The sequence below is a fragment of the Stegastes partitus genome, unplaced genomic scaffold (assembly GCF_000690725.1).
Source record: "Stegastes partitus isolate 25-593 unplaced genomic scaffold, Stegastes_partitus-1.0.2 Scaffold5, whole genome shotgun sequence".
In the NCBI taxonomy this organism is placed as follows: Eukaryota; Metazoa; Chordata; class Actinopteri; family Pomacentridae; genus Stegastes; species Stegastes partitus.
In genome coordinates this window covers 1,088,694-1,108,988 of record NW_007577736.1, presented here as the reverse complement: position 1 = coordinate 1,108,988, position 20,295 = coordinate 1,088,694, and the positions used below count along the sequence as shown (strand labels likewise).

Here is a 20,295-nt window from a genome sequence, read left to right as displayed (position 1 = left end):
AAACCAAGAATCCCCTCATGAGCATGTATGTTTACTGTCAAAGGCTTACCCATTTAGCACTTCACTTCCTGGAGACAGTTTAGGATGGATGTGATCGGGGAGGTGGAGTTGTTGGAATTCCAAGGCAAATATATTTATGTGTCATCAGTGCAATAATGGAAGGGGACATTATGTTGTGAGCCTAAATGTAGAATATACAGTATCGATCAATAGGCCCTAAGATGGACCCTTGAGGTACTCCACAAGTGATCGGGTAACTTTATTTTAACAGAAAATAACCTGTCTGCTAAGTAGGATTCAATCCCCCACAGCACAGTGCCCTGGATGCCAACCTACAGTTGGCTTAAAAGAAAGCAGCAGTCAATCCTTGCAAAAGCTGTGCTGAGATCTAAAAGAATGAAAATGCTACAATTATCAGTGTCTAAAGAAAGCAGCAAGTCATTGGCAACCTTAATTAAAGGTGATTCTTTGCTGTAGCGAGTACTGAAGCCTGATTTATTTACGGCCAGAGATCTTCTTATAGACCATTTACAGCATAGCCCAGGTGGATATATATGGAAATGCAATGAAAATGTGCACTCGGTTCATAAGTGCTTAATGTGGCACTGTGGTGTCATGGGCTCATATATTGGAGCCATGTGGGACTGGAAACACATGTTGAAACACATGTTGTTTTAACTGAGTTTCTATATGTCAGTGAAGAAGACATATAAAGTTATTAATATAGACACAATGCAATGGCAAGACTAAAAGAACCACATGGCACACATGTCAGTTTGGTGATTTATTGCAATTGTTGCCGCAGCTTGAGAATTTAACAGACGTCTTTGTACAGTAGTTTGTCACTTCACTCAAGTTGAATTGTAATTATTTCTAATCACAACTGTAAATACAATAAATAAATAAATTAATATTCAGACCATTTTAGATGGCTTTACCAGCACTTTGCAATCAAAGTGTGTGATTCTGCTTTGCAGTCTATGAAGAAAACCAAACAATCCACTTCCTTATCTTCCAGAACACTTCAATAAGAGGAAATGCTCCAAGAAGGCTTCTTGTCATTTTACTCTGTGGAAAAAAAAAAAGATAAATAATCATTATAAAACAAGCCATTTCAACAAACCATGTCTGAAAAAACAGTCAAGCTCTTCAAAGCTCACCTTTAACAACAAGTTTAGTGGAACACTCTGCCCTGCCAAGAGGGTTTACTGCAACCACCTTGTATTCACCGCTGTCCTTTTGTCGGACGCTGAGAATGTACATGGAGCACACACCAAATGAGTTGGTGATGTAGTAGTTGTTGTCTGAGTTGATGCAGACGTCATTCAGGAACCAGGATACAGTGGGCGTAGGGCATCCTCGGACTGCACATGTCATGTAGAGCTGGTAGCCCTTAGGTGGTGTGTGGACTTTCAAAGGGACCAAGATGGACGGAGGCCTCTCAAAGCAGATCTCTGTTTTACTAATTCCATTTGAAACGATTGGAACTTAAAGCGAAGAATAAAAGAGAAAGAATTGTAAAAGTTAGTATTTAGGTCACATGATCTTGATATAAGATCCAAAAACTAACCCAATTTTAAAAAGCTGCAGCGTAGCACTTATTCAAATTATCATTAATTTCAAAGTGCAAGGTTAGTGATTGGGAGTGCATCTGGGAGGTCTCAAGAGATTAACCTTGTTTTATTCCTTTTAAGTAGCAGGCACAGGTATATGCGTACTAGCGTTCTTCTTTTCTATATAGTGCCGACTGTAACTAAGGGAGTGATCGGGAATTGGAACATACAAAAAAAAAAAGCTGTTTTAGTTGTGTGATTTTTGGAGTGTGGTGACTTTTTCTGTGTAGTTACTGCAGTAGCAATGCAGTATATAGAAACGGATATAGAGTAGCTGGATGAGTGGTGAACACGAACTAGACCACTCTGAACAAATAACATACAACTGATTACGGCTGAAATAGTTAAATGTTGTGCACTAAACTATCAAACATAACCACCTCTGTTGCTGTTGGCGCCCCACGTAGGTGACTGAGATGGATCTGAGAGACCCATATCATTCTTGGCGTAGACTCGGAAATGATACTCTATCCCAGGGAGGATGTTGTTGGCCGTGTAGGTGTTTGCGAAAAGGCGGTCTGCCACAGTTTTCCAGACTCTGGCGTTGGAGTCGTGCTGAGAAACCACATAGTACAGGCGGTCATCCAGCTCCTCGTCTGGAGAGGGAGCCCATGATACCACCACTTTGCCATGGACTGTTTGCTCTAACTCCACTGGGCCTGGAGTCTTTGGCTCATCTAGTAACAGATGCAGAAATTGCACAATAATTGCAAATGCACACTAGGTTGCAGAAAGGGGGAACAGCCTGCTGCTAAGGTGCAGTTTTCATCAGTCGATTTGTAATGTGACTGCTTTAAAGCTTAATATAATCTTACCTTAGTCTCAAGAGATTGTGCTCCTCTGGGTTTTTGCCAGAATTGCATTTAGCAAGTGTTAAATGCCGAATGATTTGACACTGGCTTGTCAATACACTGGTGTATTGTTGGCATTTAATTGACTATATTTTACCCAGCTAATGTTGTCCAGTGTTACAACTGGTTTTCCCTGGCCAGAGGAGCACAGTGCAGGACATTAAAATAATCCTTCCTTTCTAACACTAGAATTCCTCTTTTAACCTCCTAAGACTTGAACTCTTGTTAGAGATGTATTTTTTATTTCTCTTTGCTATTTGATCTGATCAACTAGAAAAAAATAATAGAGAAATAAAAAATAGGGAAAAAAATACATTAAATAAATAACAATAATAATGATAATAATAATAAAATCATTTAAAAAAATAAAAAAAGTAACTACTGTGATAATATAACCCAAAATGTGATGTCCACGCATGCAGATGCCAGGTTAAAGACCTGAGGATTGTAAAACTAATGCACATTTGATATTGACCTTTGTTTTTTTTTGTTTTTTTGCACTATTCATAGTTCAAAATCATGTTACTTTGTCCCACCTGTGACTCTAACTTCAACGTCAAATGAAGCCTCCCCCACAGAGTTTTTGGCTATAATGGTGTAGATGGCTGAATCTGAGCGCTTTGATGAGGGGATAACAAGCTGAGACATTCCATCTGTATTGATGATATTAATCCACGGGGATATGGGCTCATCATCCTTCAGCCATGTGATCTGAGGTGGCGGTTCAGCCTGGAGATATCAATATCAGATAAATGAGATAAAGTATGAGACATACCTAGTCTTGTCACTCTGTGGGAGACTCATCACTCAAAAGGGAATGACAAGGTTGGAATGGGAGGATAAAATATGATATGCAGAAAAGATTGACATGATGAATTTAGGATTATTGTTATTTTTTTTCAACCAGGGAAGGACTCTGTATGCAATCCTGATTTTTAGTTCATTCATACCTCAAAACAAATTTTTACACGAGCAGAATTTCCCGCTCTGACAACAATGAAGTCCTCTGGGTTCTTAAAACAAGGTCTCACTGGGAAGAAAACACACAAAACATGAAATTCAGATAGGAACAAACACTGCTCTGGATAACAAAGTTAAGTCATGAATATTCACAGTGAAGGAAGTCATTACTTACTGTTGGGATTCTTTGCACACACCATTGCAGATGGGGGGCTCGGATCTCCAGCTCCAGACTCGTTGATCGCTGAGACCCTGAACTCGTACTCTGCTCCCTCGGTGACATCTTTAACTGCATAGCTCACATCTGAAAGCAACATTGACGGCAAGGTGAAGGGCACAATCTGAAAAAGGTGCTACCTGTCCTTTAATCCTTACACAAAGGGATGCTTTTGTTTTTGCAAACCTTCAATAGGTTCATTCAGTGCATTTAGGGCGATCCATTGATGTGTGTCCTTCTTTCGTTTCTCCACCAGGTAACCAATGATCGGTATGCCTTTGTCGTCCTCCGGAGGGGTCCACGTCAAGTTAATACAGGTTTTTGAGGCACTCACTATAGTGGGGGCACCGGGTGGACCAGCAAGTACTAAGGAATGACAAGTAGGCTAATTAATTAAGCAAGCTCATCATTAATAATTAAAAAGTGATTAAACACATGGAATAAATTAGGCACATCTATGTTATTTCTGCTGGATTGCAAACAATTTCTCTTTGCGACAGATTATTACAGCGATGATAAAAGACGGGCTTTCTTCAGTGACTAAATAGTGCCAGTGATAAACGATTTTCAGCAATCTCACAACCTATCCAGAGGCATTTTCCCTTTATTACAACCTGATGGAGATTAACATGGGATTTACTGAGGAATGCTAAATGAGAGTTCTCTTTTCTGTGCTCACTCATTATTCCAGCCATGATGCTATCAGCTGTCTCCAGGGCGTCGCTGATGCCCTCTGGGTTTTCAGCGTGGATGCGGTAGTTGTATTTCTTTCCATGAGTCACGTTCCTGTCTCTGAATGAGGTCTTGTCAGCTGAGACATCCCCAAGTTTCGTCCACAGACTCTGTCCCGCCTGCTGCCGCTCTATAATGTAGTTGGTTACAGCAGAGCCACCATCGTCTTTGGGAGGATTCCATTTAATCTCAATAATAGATGAGGTGGTTTCAACAGTCTCCACTGGACCCTCCGGTGGACCGGGTCGATCTGTTAGAAAAACATGGTGTTCAATTTTAAATGTAGTGACACGTATGAGATGTTTGAGTTGTTTTTCCATTGTGTTTGAAAATGGCTGTGAATGTAGAGGTAAGCAAATACTAGAAATCTCATTTGTAAAGCTTCTGCATTCTCACTTTTCTCATTAGATTCTTTTGTGTTTTCATACCAAGCACAATAAGGCGAGATGTGGCCTCTACAGACCCAAATGGGTTTTTAAGTTGGATCTTTATTTCCCCTGCGTCAGTCCGCAGGCAGTCTTTGAGCAGCAGCCGGCTGTGGTTGGGCTCCCTCACAATCTTAACTCCTCCTCCATCTTTGATCTCGGTTCCATCCTTAAACCAGCTAACCACCAAAGACTCCTGAGGAGGAAAGGGCATCTTGAAAGCGGCGTTCTGGCCCACTCTTACTACCACAGGTTTGGAGAACTTGTGAAGGTCGTCGGGGTCAAATTCGGGTACACCTAAGAAACACAGCACAAGTTCATTTAAAGCACTGTAACTGCTGTGTCATTTAATACAAGTTTCACAATGAGCAATAGGAAGTTATACCTCCAACAATGATTTTTCCTTGTGTGCTCTGGTCCCCTGTTACAAATCGATACACTCCAGTGTCGTATTCACTGCAGTTTCCAATTAACAGCTTGTGGGAAGTTCCGTCTTTGGCTATGGTGATCCCATTACCTGAGTTTAACTAAAAATCAAATCAAATAAACAAATCAAATCTTCAGATCAGATGCAGGAATGATGGATTTTCTTCACTTTTTTTCTTGAACCCACAAATGACTGTAAATGAAGGTATTAGATCAATTCCCAAAACATATTGCTAGCTAGTTATTAGCTTGACCTGCTCTCCGTCTTTATACCAGGTGCCTTCACAGTCTATGTTCATCGTCACGGTCAATTCAGCTGGTTTTCCACGAAGAGCATAAATATCAGAGAGTCCACCAGTGATCACAGGGTCTAGACAACATAAAAAGACAGTTACTTTCTGCTAGGTACATTCATTTAAATCAGCTTTCTGTTTAGGACTACATCTGGAATACACATACGTGTCTTGTTCATTGACATGCTTGTTGAGTTAAAGTTGTTAAATGGATCATCAGTATCAAGTGAAAGTTGTCACAGTTTGTTTTATGTAAAGAACAACGTTGCTGACTTTATGCTTTGTCCACCTGCTGCCGTGTGAAAAGTGGAAAAAAGTAAGATATTAAAAATAAAAATGTAATCTAAACTTAAATAACAACATTCGTGTCTGTAATAAACTCAGTGCATATTTCAGTTACAAATACAGGTACATGGCTCCAATATTAGATGTGTGATCTGGTTAGAGTTTTACAAAGTTACAGTTACAAAGCGAACTACTGACACCAAAAGCAAACACAATCACAAGCAGCAAAAAAGACTTTGTTAACTCAATGGGCTCACACGACTGGCTAACAACACATTTGTACAGAACATATTAAGAACTGTGTTCCCACATGCTGGTTATGAAGGAATCCCCAGCTGTGTTATTTCACTCCTTCCTGATTTTGCATTGATTGATGTAAAACAGAAGTTGCTTTATATTTATTTATAGGATTATGATGTTACAGGGAACAATGATTTCATTAAATTCTGAAAAGACGTTATTTAAAAAACAAAGTTATTCCGTTAATTTTTAACCGCTGACTTGTTATTAAAGCCAGTAAAAAGTTACTTTATTAGTCTTTTCATATCTTTGTTACTGTTGTACTTTTTTAGCATTAAATGTCTGGAATACCACCTTCAACAACTGCAGGTGGTGGTTCAGGCCTTTTTGGTTCCTCAGGCAACTTTCCTAACAGCAATAACAACAGTAAATAGTTAAAGGTCGCTTTAGTAAACCCCTTTGTTTTTTTTCTTGTGTCTTCCCACTTCCTGAGTCTTCAGGCTGCTGCCGGCGTTTCTTCTGAATGATAGTGACCACAGACAGTGTGAAAACAGTTTAGATTTCTTTTGTCTATTATTCTGTGTTTATAGATGAGTTTAAGGACTGGTGACACTTTTGGTAAAGGGTCATACCGGTCTGTTTGCATGTCTTACTGACGTTTCTCAGGATTACTCCAAAGTGTTTCTCAAAGCATGTCATAGTGTTGCAACTCTAGGTTGTCCTCACTTTAAAATTCTTTGAAGAGTTTTTTTTTAATAACTTTTATGTCCTCAACATAAGAGTTTTCAATACTGAAGGTTCACAGGTGCAACTCAGAACCTGTGTTTTAAGAGGATTCTACAAGGACTAATAGCTTCAGCGAACCACCAAACAGCACTTTAAAGCAAAGCTTTTAAGACGTTGGGCCTCTCATGTATTAAATAAAAAATCTGAGATTTTGCCAAAAAAGTCCGTTTTGCAAAACTATTTCATGAGAATCTAAAAAAAGATGATTTGAGGGAAAATTAGAGAATACAAGTCACTCCATTTCAAATCATCAAATTTGTATCTCAATTTCTGTTCGACTATCTCTGATTTGCCTGAAATTTTTAATCCTCAACTATGATATATAAAAAGATATGTTTTTGAAAATGTTATTTGCTATATTAAATACATTCTGAGATAACAATTATTAATAAATAAATATATTGAAGAATTTCATGTTCAGGAATTAAAGATTTAAGCCAAAAGTTTCCACTGTTATTTCTCATCCTGTTATTAATTTAAAATCTGCAATATTGGACAAGTAGCTCAAGTAGTCTGTGGCTATGGGTGAGTTGAAAAATAAAAGAAAATGGAAGCCGTCCCATCTTTGTTCCATCTATTGATATTTTCTGAACCACATGTAGCTGCATGTCAAAGTAATATAAAACAAAACATATAGAGTATGTTTTAATATGAAATACTTGATCAGGTTCTACAGTTTTTAAGTGGTTCACCAAATTAAACAAAGAAATTATATTTTTAAAAGTATGGGCATATGTTTCATTTTCTGACCCCAGGTTGTTGGCAGAAGTTACTTTACCGATTATATTCACTGAATTTATGTACTTATTGAAAGAGGTGCTTGAAGGAAAACTGTTGATACAGTCACTAAAAAATATACAAACACTTTCTGCTTAGAGTTCAGCTTGTAACAAGTTTTTTTCCACAATGAAACACTAAGCAAATATTCATTACAGCAATCTGAAATTTTACAGATGCCATTTTAAATACTAATAGTTAATAATAATTTTTTAAAAAATGTTTGAAGCAAATCAAGGCTAGTCGAGCAAAAGACTCCTGAGCTTTTGAGATGGAATGACCTTTATACTTCTACCTGGAATTGAAAAGATTTGCCATAAAGTCGTCATACTTTCCAGCCTTTTGGTTTCCAGTCACCTTAATTTAAAACAAAGGTGTTAATAAATACAGTACGTGTGGACTCTTCTAACTCTTAGTGTGGGTCAACCTTACTGAGTAGTTCAAGCATTCTTTTATCAGTGATGGCTTGTGCAGCTTTAAATCAACATGAGACCTTTATATTTTCTAATATTTAGAAAGGCAACACAAAGATGGTTGGATTGTAAAAATCACATGGATTTTAGTAACAAGCTCATTTTGAAGGCTGATTCCTTGCCAGCAGTTTATTTACAAGGCCGTGATAATAGATTGTCTCTGAGATGTGAATATAAGGAATGTATCTGTGACTCAGAGGAAGTGTTTGCTAACTGCTAATGTTGTTACTGTAATTTGCTTCGAGACTCACGCTGCTTTGTAGTTCAGTGTTGTTGTCAGTTGTGAACAGACAAACACTTAATTACAATTGTGTGCCTTCATCATAATTTTCAAAACAATGGAGGAGGACGGTGGGATACAACAAGGCACCTCCATATATATATTTACATATTGTCAGTGAGGGAGAGAAGAGTAGAAGAGCTAATGCAATTCAATTCTAGATATGATAATATCATATTAGGAGGATAATATTTTTAAATCCCTGCGTCTTGAGGTGAGTGTGAGAATCAGCTGGCAGAGAGATTACTTTAGATCAGTAATCCTGTAGCTGCTGTTAACTGATCCAAACTGTCTGTACATACATGGACATTAAAGCCATAACAGCATTAACAATAATTAAAAAAGCAAAAAAACAAAACATAAACGCTTACTGAGATAGATCAGCTAACAAAAGAAAAATTCTGAGTTCCTACTGAGTTTCATATGGCTTTGTAAGGAACAACCAACTGCTTTTTAAATGGAGGGAAAACTGTCCAAACAATAGAAATCTTTCAAACTATGACATGTTTTGAAAAACAGCTTTGTATAAAAATAGCATTAAACATGGAAAACCACAGGAATGGAACCTAAAGCACTAATCAGACTTAATTACCAGTTGATGCATGTCAATAAGTAAACATGATGTAAGCTTTACAAAGTAAGATGTGAGCAGCTGAAAATAATCTGCATATTTCAGTGCAAGATAATAAGAACCAAAACACAAAGATGACTCAGACTACAGTCAACATCAAGCGTAGCAACCTAGCCGTCTAGTCATTCTAAGCATATTGATTGCAACAATACAAAGAAAGCAAAGTCTGGCTTTAAAGAGGTGGACAATCACATGATAGTGATTGTAGACAACTATATTGTCTATATTTTATATAGACAACATCAAATAAAGCCAAAACATGACTGTAAGCAAAACAGATAACTGAGGCAATGACAATCTGAACAGCTGTTGTATTCACATTTGAATGCATGCAGTGTTTCACGCAGTCGTTTCCGGTTCTTACTTGTTACGACCTCCGGAACTGGTGGTTTCACTGGTGCTGGCTTCGCTTCTGTCAACCATTTACACACCACCAAAGCAGGTATTATATGCAAATTCACACAACAAAGCTTCCTATATTTGTATTTAGCATAACCTTAATAACTAAACACATAAAGAAAGACACAATAATGTGAAATAACAGTTGTTATTGTCATATTTGTATTGTTTGTGGACTTCTGTCTTCAAGTTTGTTCTGCCTGGGCCTCTGTGTTTGTACATGTAACGCTGAAACTAAATTAAACTTGTGCTAGGAATTCGTACTTGGTTTCGGGACCTCGGGTTCAACCTTCGTGGGTGCAGGAGCTGGAGGGGGTTCAGGTGGAGGTGCTGCAGCTTCTTTAGCAGCTTTAATCTGTTCTTTTTTTTCCTCTAATTTTGTTTGTTGCTCTTGGGCAATTTTCTCCAAATCCATCCCAGATCCCCCTGCCCTTGTTGCTTTCCTTGCTGATTTTTTGCCCTTTGGCACATCTTTGTCAGCTGAGTCAAAAAAAAAAAAAAAAAGTGAGATTTGTGCAAAGTTGTACAGAATGCCACATTATGACATTAAAAGCAAAAACAGATAAAAGGAATCAGTTATCTTTTTCAATATTCTTCCATTGTAAGCTAGTAATCAATACAAAGCACATACAAAAAGTAAATATCAGTTCATGTACTGTATATTGTTAGCTCGTGTTCCTGTGGGGCATAATATCTTACCTTCTACAACCAGCCATGCATTGCAAGATTTGATCCCTGCACAGGCAGAATAAATTCCTTTGTCTATGACCATGCAGTCTTTGACCACCAGCCTGTGAATGAGCTTGTCTTCTGAGACCTCAATATCGTATTTATCTCCTTGTTCCAGAGGCAAATTCTTGCCAAACCACAGAATCTTTGAAAAAGGGTTTGACAGGACACACTCAAACACAGCATCTTCTCTCTCCTTTGCCTTCACTTCCTGAATCTTCACCAAGAAATCCACCATGGGAACTGAAAAATAACAAGTGATTAGTTTAATGAATTTGAATTGAACAGTTGGTGCTACTTAATTTAGCGTTGGTCATCAACAACATTGTCTTCCTTTGCTTTTAATTGAGCTTCCAATGTGTTGTGTGTCCTGTGCAACTGTAAAACTACTCACCTTTAAATTCTGTGGAAAACATATTCACGCCCTCAACATCCAACTGGTACAGTCCAGCATCTTCTGGCAAAAGGTCCTTCATACTGAAAATATACTTTTTTCCAACTTGCTTAAGATTGTGCTTCATCTTATCTCCCAACTCTTTTGTGTAAGGAACCATTTCACCATCCTGTAGGGGAGATATTCAGTTTCAATTTCCTCTGGGGTGGTTGAAATTTGCATTGCAAAGTAGAGCTGCAAGATAATACCTAAAGAAATAGCACTCATTTGAAGAAAAAATAAAGCACCATAGCATGACTTCGTCTAAGTGTTTTAAAAGAGCCTCGGCTGTAAGGGATATGTTGCAAAATCAAAATGATATGATGTCTCAGAGTTATGAGTTTACTGGTGGATGAATCCAAGGATGTTCATGTGTCCGTCTGACTGAAGTGAAAAATATTTTGATGCATCTTTGTAAGCACTGGCCAGATTGCAATTAAACTAGTTGTGATATTTCAGGGTCTTTGCAGAATGCCTCCTTGAACTGTTAAGCTCTGATGCTAGCAGATGAATTTTTTTGTACGCTAACCTTGTACAGGAATATGGAGCTGCTCGGGTCAATGAGGTCCATGTCCAGTTCAAAGGAGGCAGTACCATCTCCATTGACCCGCATTGGTCTCAAGCTTGACAGGTTCCTGACAAACTTTGACAAAAACAGAAGAAGGAGAAATAAGTATGAAAAAGAAAGTTAACTCATATGCACTATACTTTAAACTCAAAAATAAGCTTCTGCTGAACGCAAAAATCCAAGGATGTTTGTTTAACATCAAGCCTCACAAAGAGAAAAACAAATTATCAGGCAAGTATTACAAATCACAGACCTCTGCTTGTTCTTCCTCTCTTTCTTTCTTCATTTCATTCAGCTTCTTGAGCATCCAGCGGAAGTCGGTTACTCCAAACTCTGCGCAGATTTTCTCGTAGTCTTTCTTTTCAGCACTGAGTAAAAGCTCCCAAAACTTAGGATCAATCTCTCCATCTTTTTTTTCAGGCTGCTCAGATTTGGGGCGGACCTTGCTAGAAATTAAAAATATAGCTCAGTCAGTTGAACAGTCCTGTAAGTCCACAGAAAATACCTGGCTGTCAGTAAATTATCTAAAGGCCCACCTTTTCCTTTTCAAAACAGTCTTAAAATTCCCATCGGTAGCTTCAGCTACCGGTTGCTGGACTTTGTTCTTCTTGTAACCGACTGGAATCAGAAAAAAATGGGACATACATTAAAACCACCACCGTGGGAGTTCAGAGTGATAAGTACTGGAATGACTGAAATACACTTAAGGAGAAGTGTGACATTTGGATTCAAGTGTTTGCAGTTTGAAGCCGATTTGGCAGAATCTGCATACAGTAAATGAGCATGCAGACTTAATATCATGCATATTAAAAAACTCTGTTGCTACTTTCCTTACACTAATTTGTCACATACATCCGTAACAAGTAAACCATACTTGCCTTCAATAACATTCAAAACAACTGTGACCACGGCTTGTCCATATTCATTTATAGCAAAGCATTTATAGGTGTCTGCTTGATCCGGCATAACATTTGGCATCTGGAAGATAAAAGACATGCTAAATATAATGGACTCACTTAATCAGCACCACCTGTCACATTCCAAATGTGTTTAGTTGATTTGCTTTTAATTTGGATATTTAGATGAACACTATTGTTAATTTTTAGTAGATGTGGTCAAGTATGCATTTCCATTCAAGTACCTGGAGGGAAAGAGGCTTTTTGCCATTTTTACATTTGTCTGTAGTTTTTTTTTTTTTTTTTTTTAATGTACTTCCACAGCATTAGGTGTTAATTTGTTGCTGAGCATGCTTCTCTAAGGATCAGTGAAAGTACCTGGCAAAGCAAATATGTCCAGAGACCGAATGACCTTGATGTAATCAAATACCTACTTGTCCTGCTTTTCTGTCCCCCCGCTTTCTATTTTTTCTTTGTCTTTCTGTGTTCTATTTTTACCACTCCTTTACATCAGAATGTTTTTCTTTAGTATCGCTGTGATATGATAGTTGCTATTGCTTGCCTCAAACTTATGCTCATTTGAGTTTGGATCGTATTTGGTCTGATATCTCGATTTGTCAGACACATCTCCGTTATTCCTGCTCCATGTTACTGTCGGCTTTGGTTCTCCAGTGACAATGGCTTTGAAAAAAGCAAATTTGCCTGTTTGAAAGAAGAGAAAAGACATGTGACCTTCTGAAAACAGTGAAACAGTGTACTGTGCTACTAAGTATGACAGTTTCTTTTTAATATACAGTAGGCTATATTATACAGTGCTTGACTAGTATGTGTGAGACACAACCACATTGCATATTCTGAAAGAAAATTTGTCTTGTGCAAAGTGATTTTGAAAATCTTGTCCTGCTTTTAAATTGCTGTCTGTTTAATTCTATCTGCCTGGCACAGTTCTGTTGGCTCTAATACATTATGCAGAATCACGTAAATTCACCTTCAAATGTGTATTTTTTCTGATATAAATGTTTAAAATTATTCTTTCGCTATCATTCTTACCCTCCTGGATGGTCAAAGCAATCGGCTTGCGGGTGAAGTCTGGATGGCTCGTTCCCTCTGGCAGCGTCTCGATAAACTGTGTAATCATCACCCCGGGGACCTTAGATTTTTTCTTGATCCCCACTGTCAGCATTGGAAAATGAAATGTCAGTGACAATACTTCTGACACTTGAAATGAGGATTAAAAAAAAAAAAAGCACGACTGTGATCACATCCAACCTTTAAAAAAAAAAAAAGTCTGCCGTTGTTTTCTAATCAACTCATCACCCACAAGAACCATGCAGAAAACACACATTCTAATACTTGACATATTAGAACGTTGATGTTACTCAGTTTATCTTCATTCTGAGTCGCACACTGTAAGCATGTGGCTCTGGTGTAGATGGGGCTCTTGCGTTTATTACATTAACGTTGCAATAACATTTATCTTTGCACCTTTTCCATATGAATCCATGCCTAAAATCCAACTCAAGAACAGATATGTAGTGATGCACCTACATATCTGCGCACAAAATATATGTACGCCCATACAGTATAATAATAAATCCATTGCATATCAGTTCTTCATGCCTTCATGAGCAGTAGATAGAAAGAGAGACAGCTTATGATGGCTTTTCTGTTGTCCCCTAAGCCTACCTTCTGTACCATTGCAAATCTCTGGCACAGGACCTGATAAGGAACATGTTAAAGAGCACATTACAGCACATGTCAGCACGGTACTAGCATTGGATTATAGATTAGACCTAATAATGAAACTGCGGCACAGAAAATAAAACGCGACATCAGCCGCAGATGTACTGAATAGCTACATTGTGAGAGCTGGCAGACAAGGCTAAATCACATCAGCACAAGTTAAGCTGAATATTTTAGCTTTTTTTTGTGTTTATCCATGTCAGGTTACAGCAATATACAGTAGGATATGTGTGCAGTAACATATCAATGCAAAGGAACACAAGTAATAAAAAAAGAATATCTGACCTGTCACTCGTTTTTAAGGTGCACCTGTAAATTTGTCTGCTGCTCAGTGTATAGTTCAGCTTTGTTAATAATTACAATATGAGGTATAAAAGAGGTACGTAAATACACAAATAATGCAAACAGTTAGTTCCTTTGCTAACCTCATTCTGTCTATTCTGTTCGGCTCAGACCTGAAAATGTTCTAATTATTTTGACAGAGTCTGTCAATGAGATCAAATGCTGACTGAAATGTCTTTGTAATAAATACATGTCAGATTTCCTGGGGCATATTGCATGTACCTGTGTGAGTGCTTCTCACCGTTAGGGTAAGAAAATATCCCAAGATCCCAATTTGACTTGATTACGTAAGGTAAAACTAAGGACAGTTTGGAGGGTTTTTTTTCTAAGCAAAAAGAAAAATAGGTCCAAGATAAGTTTCCTGAAGGGTTGTTAGTGTCCCCAGACACTTTCAGTTTTTGCTTGAGGTTCAGATGGCTGGTTTCATTTGGTTGCTTGTCACTACTGTGTTACATATAGAGTATAATCTGTTGAATGTTCTCCTTTAGTTCCTCACACTTACCTTGGCCGCTGGCCGTCCCATCCGTCACCGTTGATCTTTTAATCATCTTGGATCCTTCAATTCCTCAATGAATTCAACACAATTTCCCCAGCTGCAATAGACAATGGAGGGAAACTTAAGCACAGTAAGAGCAGCTCTACTCATCTGTTGAAAAAGCAGGAGCAATTTTTTTTCCCTCCTCATTCTTTAAAAGTGCAATCAACAGTTCATAACATAGCTTTCAAGTGTTATTTTGAAATGAATCCACAGGGATTGAACTGTTTAAGAATTCAGTACAGAGCACAGAGTTCAGGAAGTCATGTCTCAGAGATTTAACTGATGGAAAGAAAGAAAGTTTCTTTGGTGTCTAACAACTTAAGACAGGCAGGCTGAGAAGCGTTATTTGATCCAAGTCAGGCTGATGTTTTCATTTGATCATCTGTGCAGGAACGTACAATGTTTGGGTGATATTTGGAAATGCGTTCTTCCAGTTTGACAGTTTAATGTGAGATTGTGAGGATTATCTGAAATGCAAACCGCCTTAAATCATGCCAGGATTGGTTAAATGTCTGTTAATTGGTCCTGAGGGACTGATTATTTACAGATTAATTCAACAGTAGAACAGGCAGCTCTCCAAAAACAGGCACATGCATAAAACATGGAAACAAAGGTAAAACCAATTGTGATAGTTCTTCAAGCAAATATTTTGATGCTCAAAAAATGCTTTTCATTGCTCAGTGAATTGTTACCTTTTGCTATGATCCAAATGGAGACACTCAATTTACAGTAAAAGACACAAAATAATATTATCTGTTCTCATGTGTCATACAGTCACTTTGTACGCTGAGGTTTGTCATATTAAACAGAAATAACCTCCTCTTTAAGATGGAAGTGCAAATTGGTGTATAGAATTTCATATTAACCTCATAATATCATTTCTTACTGGGCTTAAACTAGAATTATTCAAGAGTTTTTCTTGTCACTTTAAGCTGCGGCATGCTGGCGTGTTGCTCAAATGATTTCATGCTTATCAAATTAACATTTTTATTATCTGTCAGTTCCATTTGCGGCAGGGATCTCAACTAGTACATTGCAATCTTTCATTACCCACATGATTACTAAACTTAGAATGACAAATGTCACTTGACTAAAATAGACTGAACATTAATTGTCATGATTCAGTGTTGCTGGGGCTTAAGGGGATATGCAGAAATATTACTCAATGGTTAGAGCTTATATTGATTGAAGTATATAATTGTAAGACTCTGCTAAAGACGGTGTCATTTGCAATTATATGAAGCTGTCAAAATATTGTGACTGAAGTGACTTTCATACAGTACCTCAATTAAACTTTCTATTTTAAACACTGTGTGTGACTTTAAAAACTGGCACTGATACCTTGTATGTGTTTGTCCCTGCTTTGGGTTTCCAAAGTTTTAAAAAAAAAATCCACTTTGTCAATATCTTATGAGAAAGGTATTGTGCACAGAACGAGAGCTCAAGGATAAACAAAATGGGGTTTGTGAGTAGCACTGAATGTAAATACAAAAATCTCCACAGGGCAACTTTAACTTCAATTTCATCCTGGCCTTCTGAGTGTCGAATGGTGGCTATTTAACTGTTGCTAACACAAGTACCAAAAGCCAAGAGCAACAGACGATTTTATTAAAGCGGCATGACATTATACATTATTTAAGCAGTCATTTTGATATTGTCAAAACCATCGCACAGAGGTAAACCTTTAAAAAAAAAAAAGAAAACAGATTGTAAAGATGAAAATAGGGAAAAAAACAAACTGTGGGTGAATTCATCTGCGGTAAATTGCCTGAAATCTCATCTATGTTATTACGTTTCTCAGGAATTTACATTTTAATTGCAGTGTAGTTTCAAATATTGGTTTTCTAATTAAAGTGACCATGACAGCATGCAGGAGATTGCCTGGAGCTACAAAACGCTTTGGTTCGGTTTATAGGTTTGGTGGAGAGATGCTAATATTCCTATTGTAATCTGCACCTTCTTCCTCAAACGGTAATGCCACTTGTTCCCATTGCTGGCTAGAGGCTTTGGGCGGGTTGCTGAGAGTAAATCTGTGGTAAATTTGTCACTTAAAACTAAATATCACCAGGGTTGTGTGAATTCTCTACTATCTTGTGACAAGACCAGTTAGATGTACAGCTGTGGAGCTCTTTCCGCCCAACTGGAACACAATGTGTGATGTGTCTTTACATACACAGTACAGACGTAGTGCTCTAAATCAGTGATCCAGCAGCAGGCCGAGGTGTAAAAACTCTTCAGCTGTCACCTTGGATTATGAAACTCATTGTACCTTAAGGTGAAAAGGCGAAGACGCAGACAAAAACTTACTGAATGACAGATTGACTAACTCACAGTTTTTAGGGTTCTTTGCTGTTGCTGGTAGAGCAGACACATCAAACCTATATTTCAGACTGGTCTGATGACCGTCGCCTTATGTATAGTATTTGCACAAGCTAGCACCACCCCGTATAGGCGCGTGATGTTCTTGGGTTTCAATAGCTCATGGCTGTTGGAAGATGAGAAAACCGGACTGTCATATGATAGGTCACATGTTATCTAAAGCTGTGAGCATCCCGCTTCGAACATCTTAATATACTTGTAAATCACTGCTGACATGATGGCTAAGTCATACTACAACAAAACGTATTTAACAGAGTAAGTGTAATTATTGCAAATCATTATATTCTTGTTTTCTGAGCCACAAGAAAGGGCTGCTCTTTATTATCGACCAACTCTTTACATGTATTATTACTTATTTGTCAATTCAACAATAAATCAGTGTGTAAAATCTTTTTTATGTTTGGAGGAACAATATATGTGAACAGAAAAAGGGCAGTGTTAAAGATCTTGCAGCTATACTTAGGGTAAATGTGTATGATTAGCACTTGACATAACTTCAAATCGCAATAGTAAGCAACTCTTTAAGTCACATGGTGAGCCGCTGAATGCCATGTAAGAAGTTTACATTTTTTGAACTTTGTAGGCATTTTGAGATGTGCTGTTTAAGTTTCGAGGTTGTTTAAAATGCCTTTTTTGCACTTGGCTTCTGCCATGGTGCCTAACCCAACCTGCTGTGAGAGAAGTGTTTTTTATGGGTTTCATGCTGGCCTGTGCTGCATGTTTCTCTTAAAGGCACCAGCTGGCTCTGTGACCAGCACTGAAACACAGCACGGGACGGTTTACTCAGAGTCCATAAAAATGATTAAAAGCAAGACACTGCTAAGGGCATGTTCACAAAGTATGTGACTATGTACGGACTTCACGTTGAAGCGAGTGAGTTGAGTAACTCCAAGTGTCCGGTTAGCTTAATTTTGGTTATTACAGTGTAAGTTACAGTGGCTTTTTATGGTTTTTTAAAATACCTTTTTCAGGAGAAGTAAATGTTGTTAAATATTTATTTTTTATTTAGCAGGAAAATTCTCATTGAGATTAAAAATCTCTTTTTCAAGAGTGTTGGCCAAGACAGGCAGTAACGCAATTGACAGACAGACAAGGTCACAACAACATCCACACAAACATCATACTCATAATACATGGTCAAATTAAACTTAGAAGACAAGAAATCAACATATCAGCAGAGATCAGAAATGTAAGTCGTGACACTTGTGTGGATGAAGCAGGATTAGAGCAGGATTGTGGTTAATATTAAAAAATTAAAGCTGGGGAAAAGGAGGATGCTACTAAAATGGGATTTTTAAAAGAAATTTAAGTGGTTCAGTAAGCAAAACGGACTATCCATGAAGTTGTCAAAGGATTTTATATAGAATTTCATATTACTAGATAGCTTGGAAATATTTAAATTTACCAAAAAAAGTTTATAAGATCTAGTGACCACAAAAAGTTTATCTATTCTCAGGAGTCACTTTTGTATCTGGAAAAGTGCATTAACGTATGTTTGCATTTTCTTGAGTTTAAAAATGATTTGGGTAACTTACTGAATTCTGATTTTATTTGCACAAACTTTATGCTGAGCACAAAAAGAAAAACAAAGCAACAACATAGGAGCAACGTAATTAGGAAGCCACTGTACTCAGAATAATGTGAATGATGTAAAGCTATTCACATCAGAGCACTTGTTAAATCATGGCAGCTGAGTTGTGTTAATAGGCAAACACTTTCCACAGTTTGCCACATTACAGTACTGTTATCCTTGGACTGCATGTTAAGAGTGATTTAGGCCCAGCATTCAGTGTTAAACACTGTAGCCATCTCTCAATACTTAACACCTCCATCTAAGCCTGATGCTGTGTGTAAGATGGATGATGGACTTACCTCCGTACTCCTGCGATCGTCTTCACTGGTGCTGCCTCCCTGTCTGATATTTGAGTGTTGCCTCCCTGGTCTACAAGCTATTAAATCCTTACAGGAATGTCAATGACTCTGCGACAAGCTCCCACGTTGTCAGACGTGGTGCCTGCCAAGAAAGGCGATTGCTTTTTTGTTTTTGGCATAAATCACAACCTCTAGAGAGGGGGAGGAGGGAAAGCCAAGGCTGACTACAAGCTTCATGGTGGGATGGCCATAACTGCGGCTTCTTGTTGACAGACGCACAAACTTCTCCAGGAGATGAAGTCTGGACAAGACATGGTTTATGACTGAGAAATGGAATTAGGTGAAGTTCTGCTGTGATATAAGTACATATTGTCTGCTGTAGTGTAATTTAAATTTTGACTTGAAATTGTTTTGTAGTCATGATCATTATCATCACACATTAGCACTTTCACTTTGAGCGAGGCAATATTTTAAATACATTTAAATTAAATTACTCAATTTTTTATTACATTTAAAAAATATATATTTACAAGGTGTAATAAATCATTAAATGAAGACATGTGCTTCCTTTACTGTCTCTCAACAAAGTGCTAAAAATAGGCGTGTGAGGTCATAGTCACAGCGAGCTGTGTGCAACCTGGTCACGTGTTGTAAAATTCCCCAAATAATATTGTCTCTCTAGGTATTGCACACCAGCTGTTTTTTGTTTAGTTTTTTACTTTAATGCTCAGTGACTATACTGCTATTCTGTTATTATTGTGTTCACGGAATGCAAAAAGATCATAGCTTTGCCAGTGTCACTTTTCTTCTGACTGCTGGCCCTGCATATAAAGCCTTATTTCCTTGAAGACGGTGTATATCATTAATGAAGAAACAATTTTTAAATCAGTTTTTGCAGAGAGAAAAAAAAAATCATCCATCAAGTCTGAGAGATGTATCTAAATTAAATGTATTGTCCATCTCACCAGCCCTGCTTTCTCTTTCTAAATTTAGCCGGAAAGACCTTAGCACGTTAGTTGTAGAAGTAAGTCCTATTTTTCATCGAAGCTTCACACAGACAGCGTTGCATTTAGCTGTTCTTTTTGCTGTCTCACTTGTCAGTTATGTCAGTCAGCACTGACGTACTTGGATTGTGGAGCTGAAAGTAAGAACAAGTTTGCAGTCAGAGACTGGTGTTGACAGCCCAGTATGCTCTCGCTGACCCACTTAGGAAATTACAAGAACAACAAAACACTATATAAATGTTTAGATGTACTAATGACTCTGACTGACACCCACTAAAATACAGTGTGTTTATTGTCTGTCTCCGAGCACTTTTCAGTAGCAACTGTAAACATAATACATGTATAACAGTGTCAGCCCAGGATCCCTTTAAGTATAATCTTACAAATTGTCAGGTGGCCACAG

General features: G+C 37.8%; 1 protein-coding gene across 2 annotated transcripts; it reads right to left on the bottom strand.

Moving 5' to 3' along the window:
- Positions 1-771: 771 nt before the first annotated feature.
- igfn1.4 (immunoglobulin like and fibronectin type III domain containing 1, tandem duplicate 4) lies at positions 772-19,006 on the bottom strand. Of its 2 annotated transcripts, XM_008279683.1 has the most exons (24): positions 18,889-19,006; positions 14,602-14,692; positions 13,065-13,187; positions 12,577-12,716; positions 11,997-12,096; positions 11,655-11,736; positions 11,372-11,564; positions 11,080-11,193; positions 10,512-10,680; positions 10,088-10,360; positions 9,653-9,868; positions 9,354-9,401; positions 6,397-6,450; positions 5,479-5,594; positions 5,184-5,325; positions 4,802-5,095; positions 4,321-4,623; positions 3,828-4,007; positions 3,600-3,728; positions 3,415-3,494; positions 3,001-3,193; positions 1,994-2,290; positions 1,161-1,487; positions 772-1,068 (listed from the first exon to the last, which is right to left on the bottom strand). In XM_008279683.1, exons 2-24 carry the CDS (start codon positions 14,645-14,647, stop codon positions 1,064-1,066), a joined length of 3,624 nt encoding a protein of 1,207 aa, XP_008277905.1. In that variant the 5' UTR covers positions 14,648-14,692; positions 18,889-19,006; the 3' UTR covers positions 772-1,063. The 2 variants fall into 2 exon arrangements, with proteins under 2 accessions (XP_008277905.1, XP_008277912.1); XM_008279690.1 differs by lacking the exon at positions 6,397-6,450.
- Positions 19,007-20,295: the final 1,289 nt, after the last annotated feature.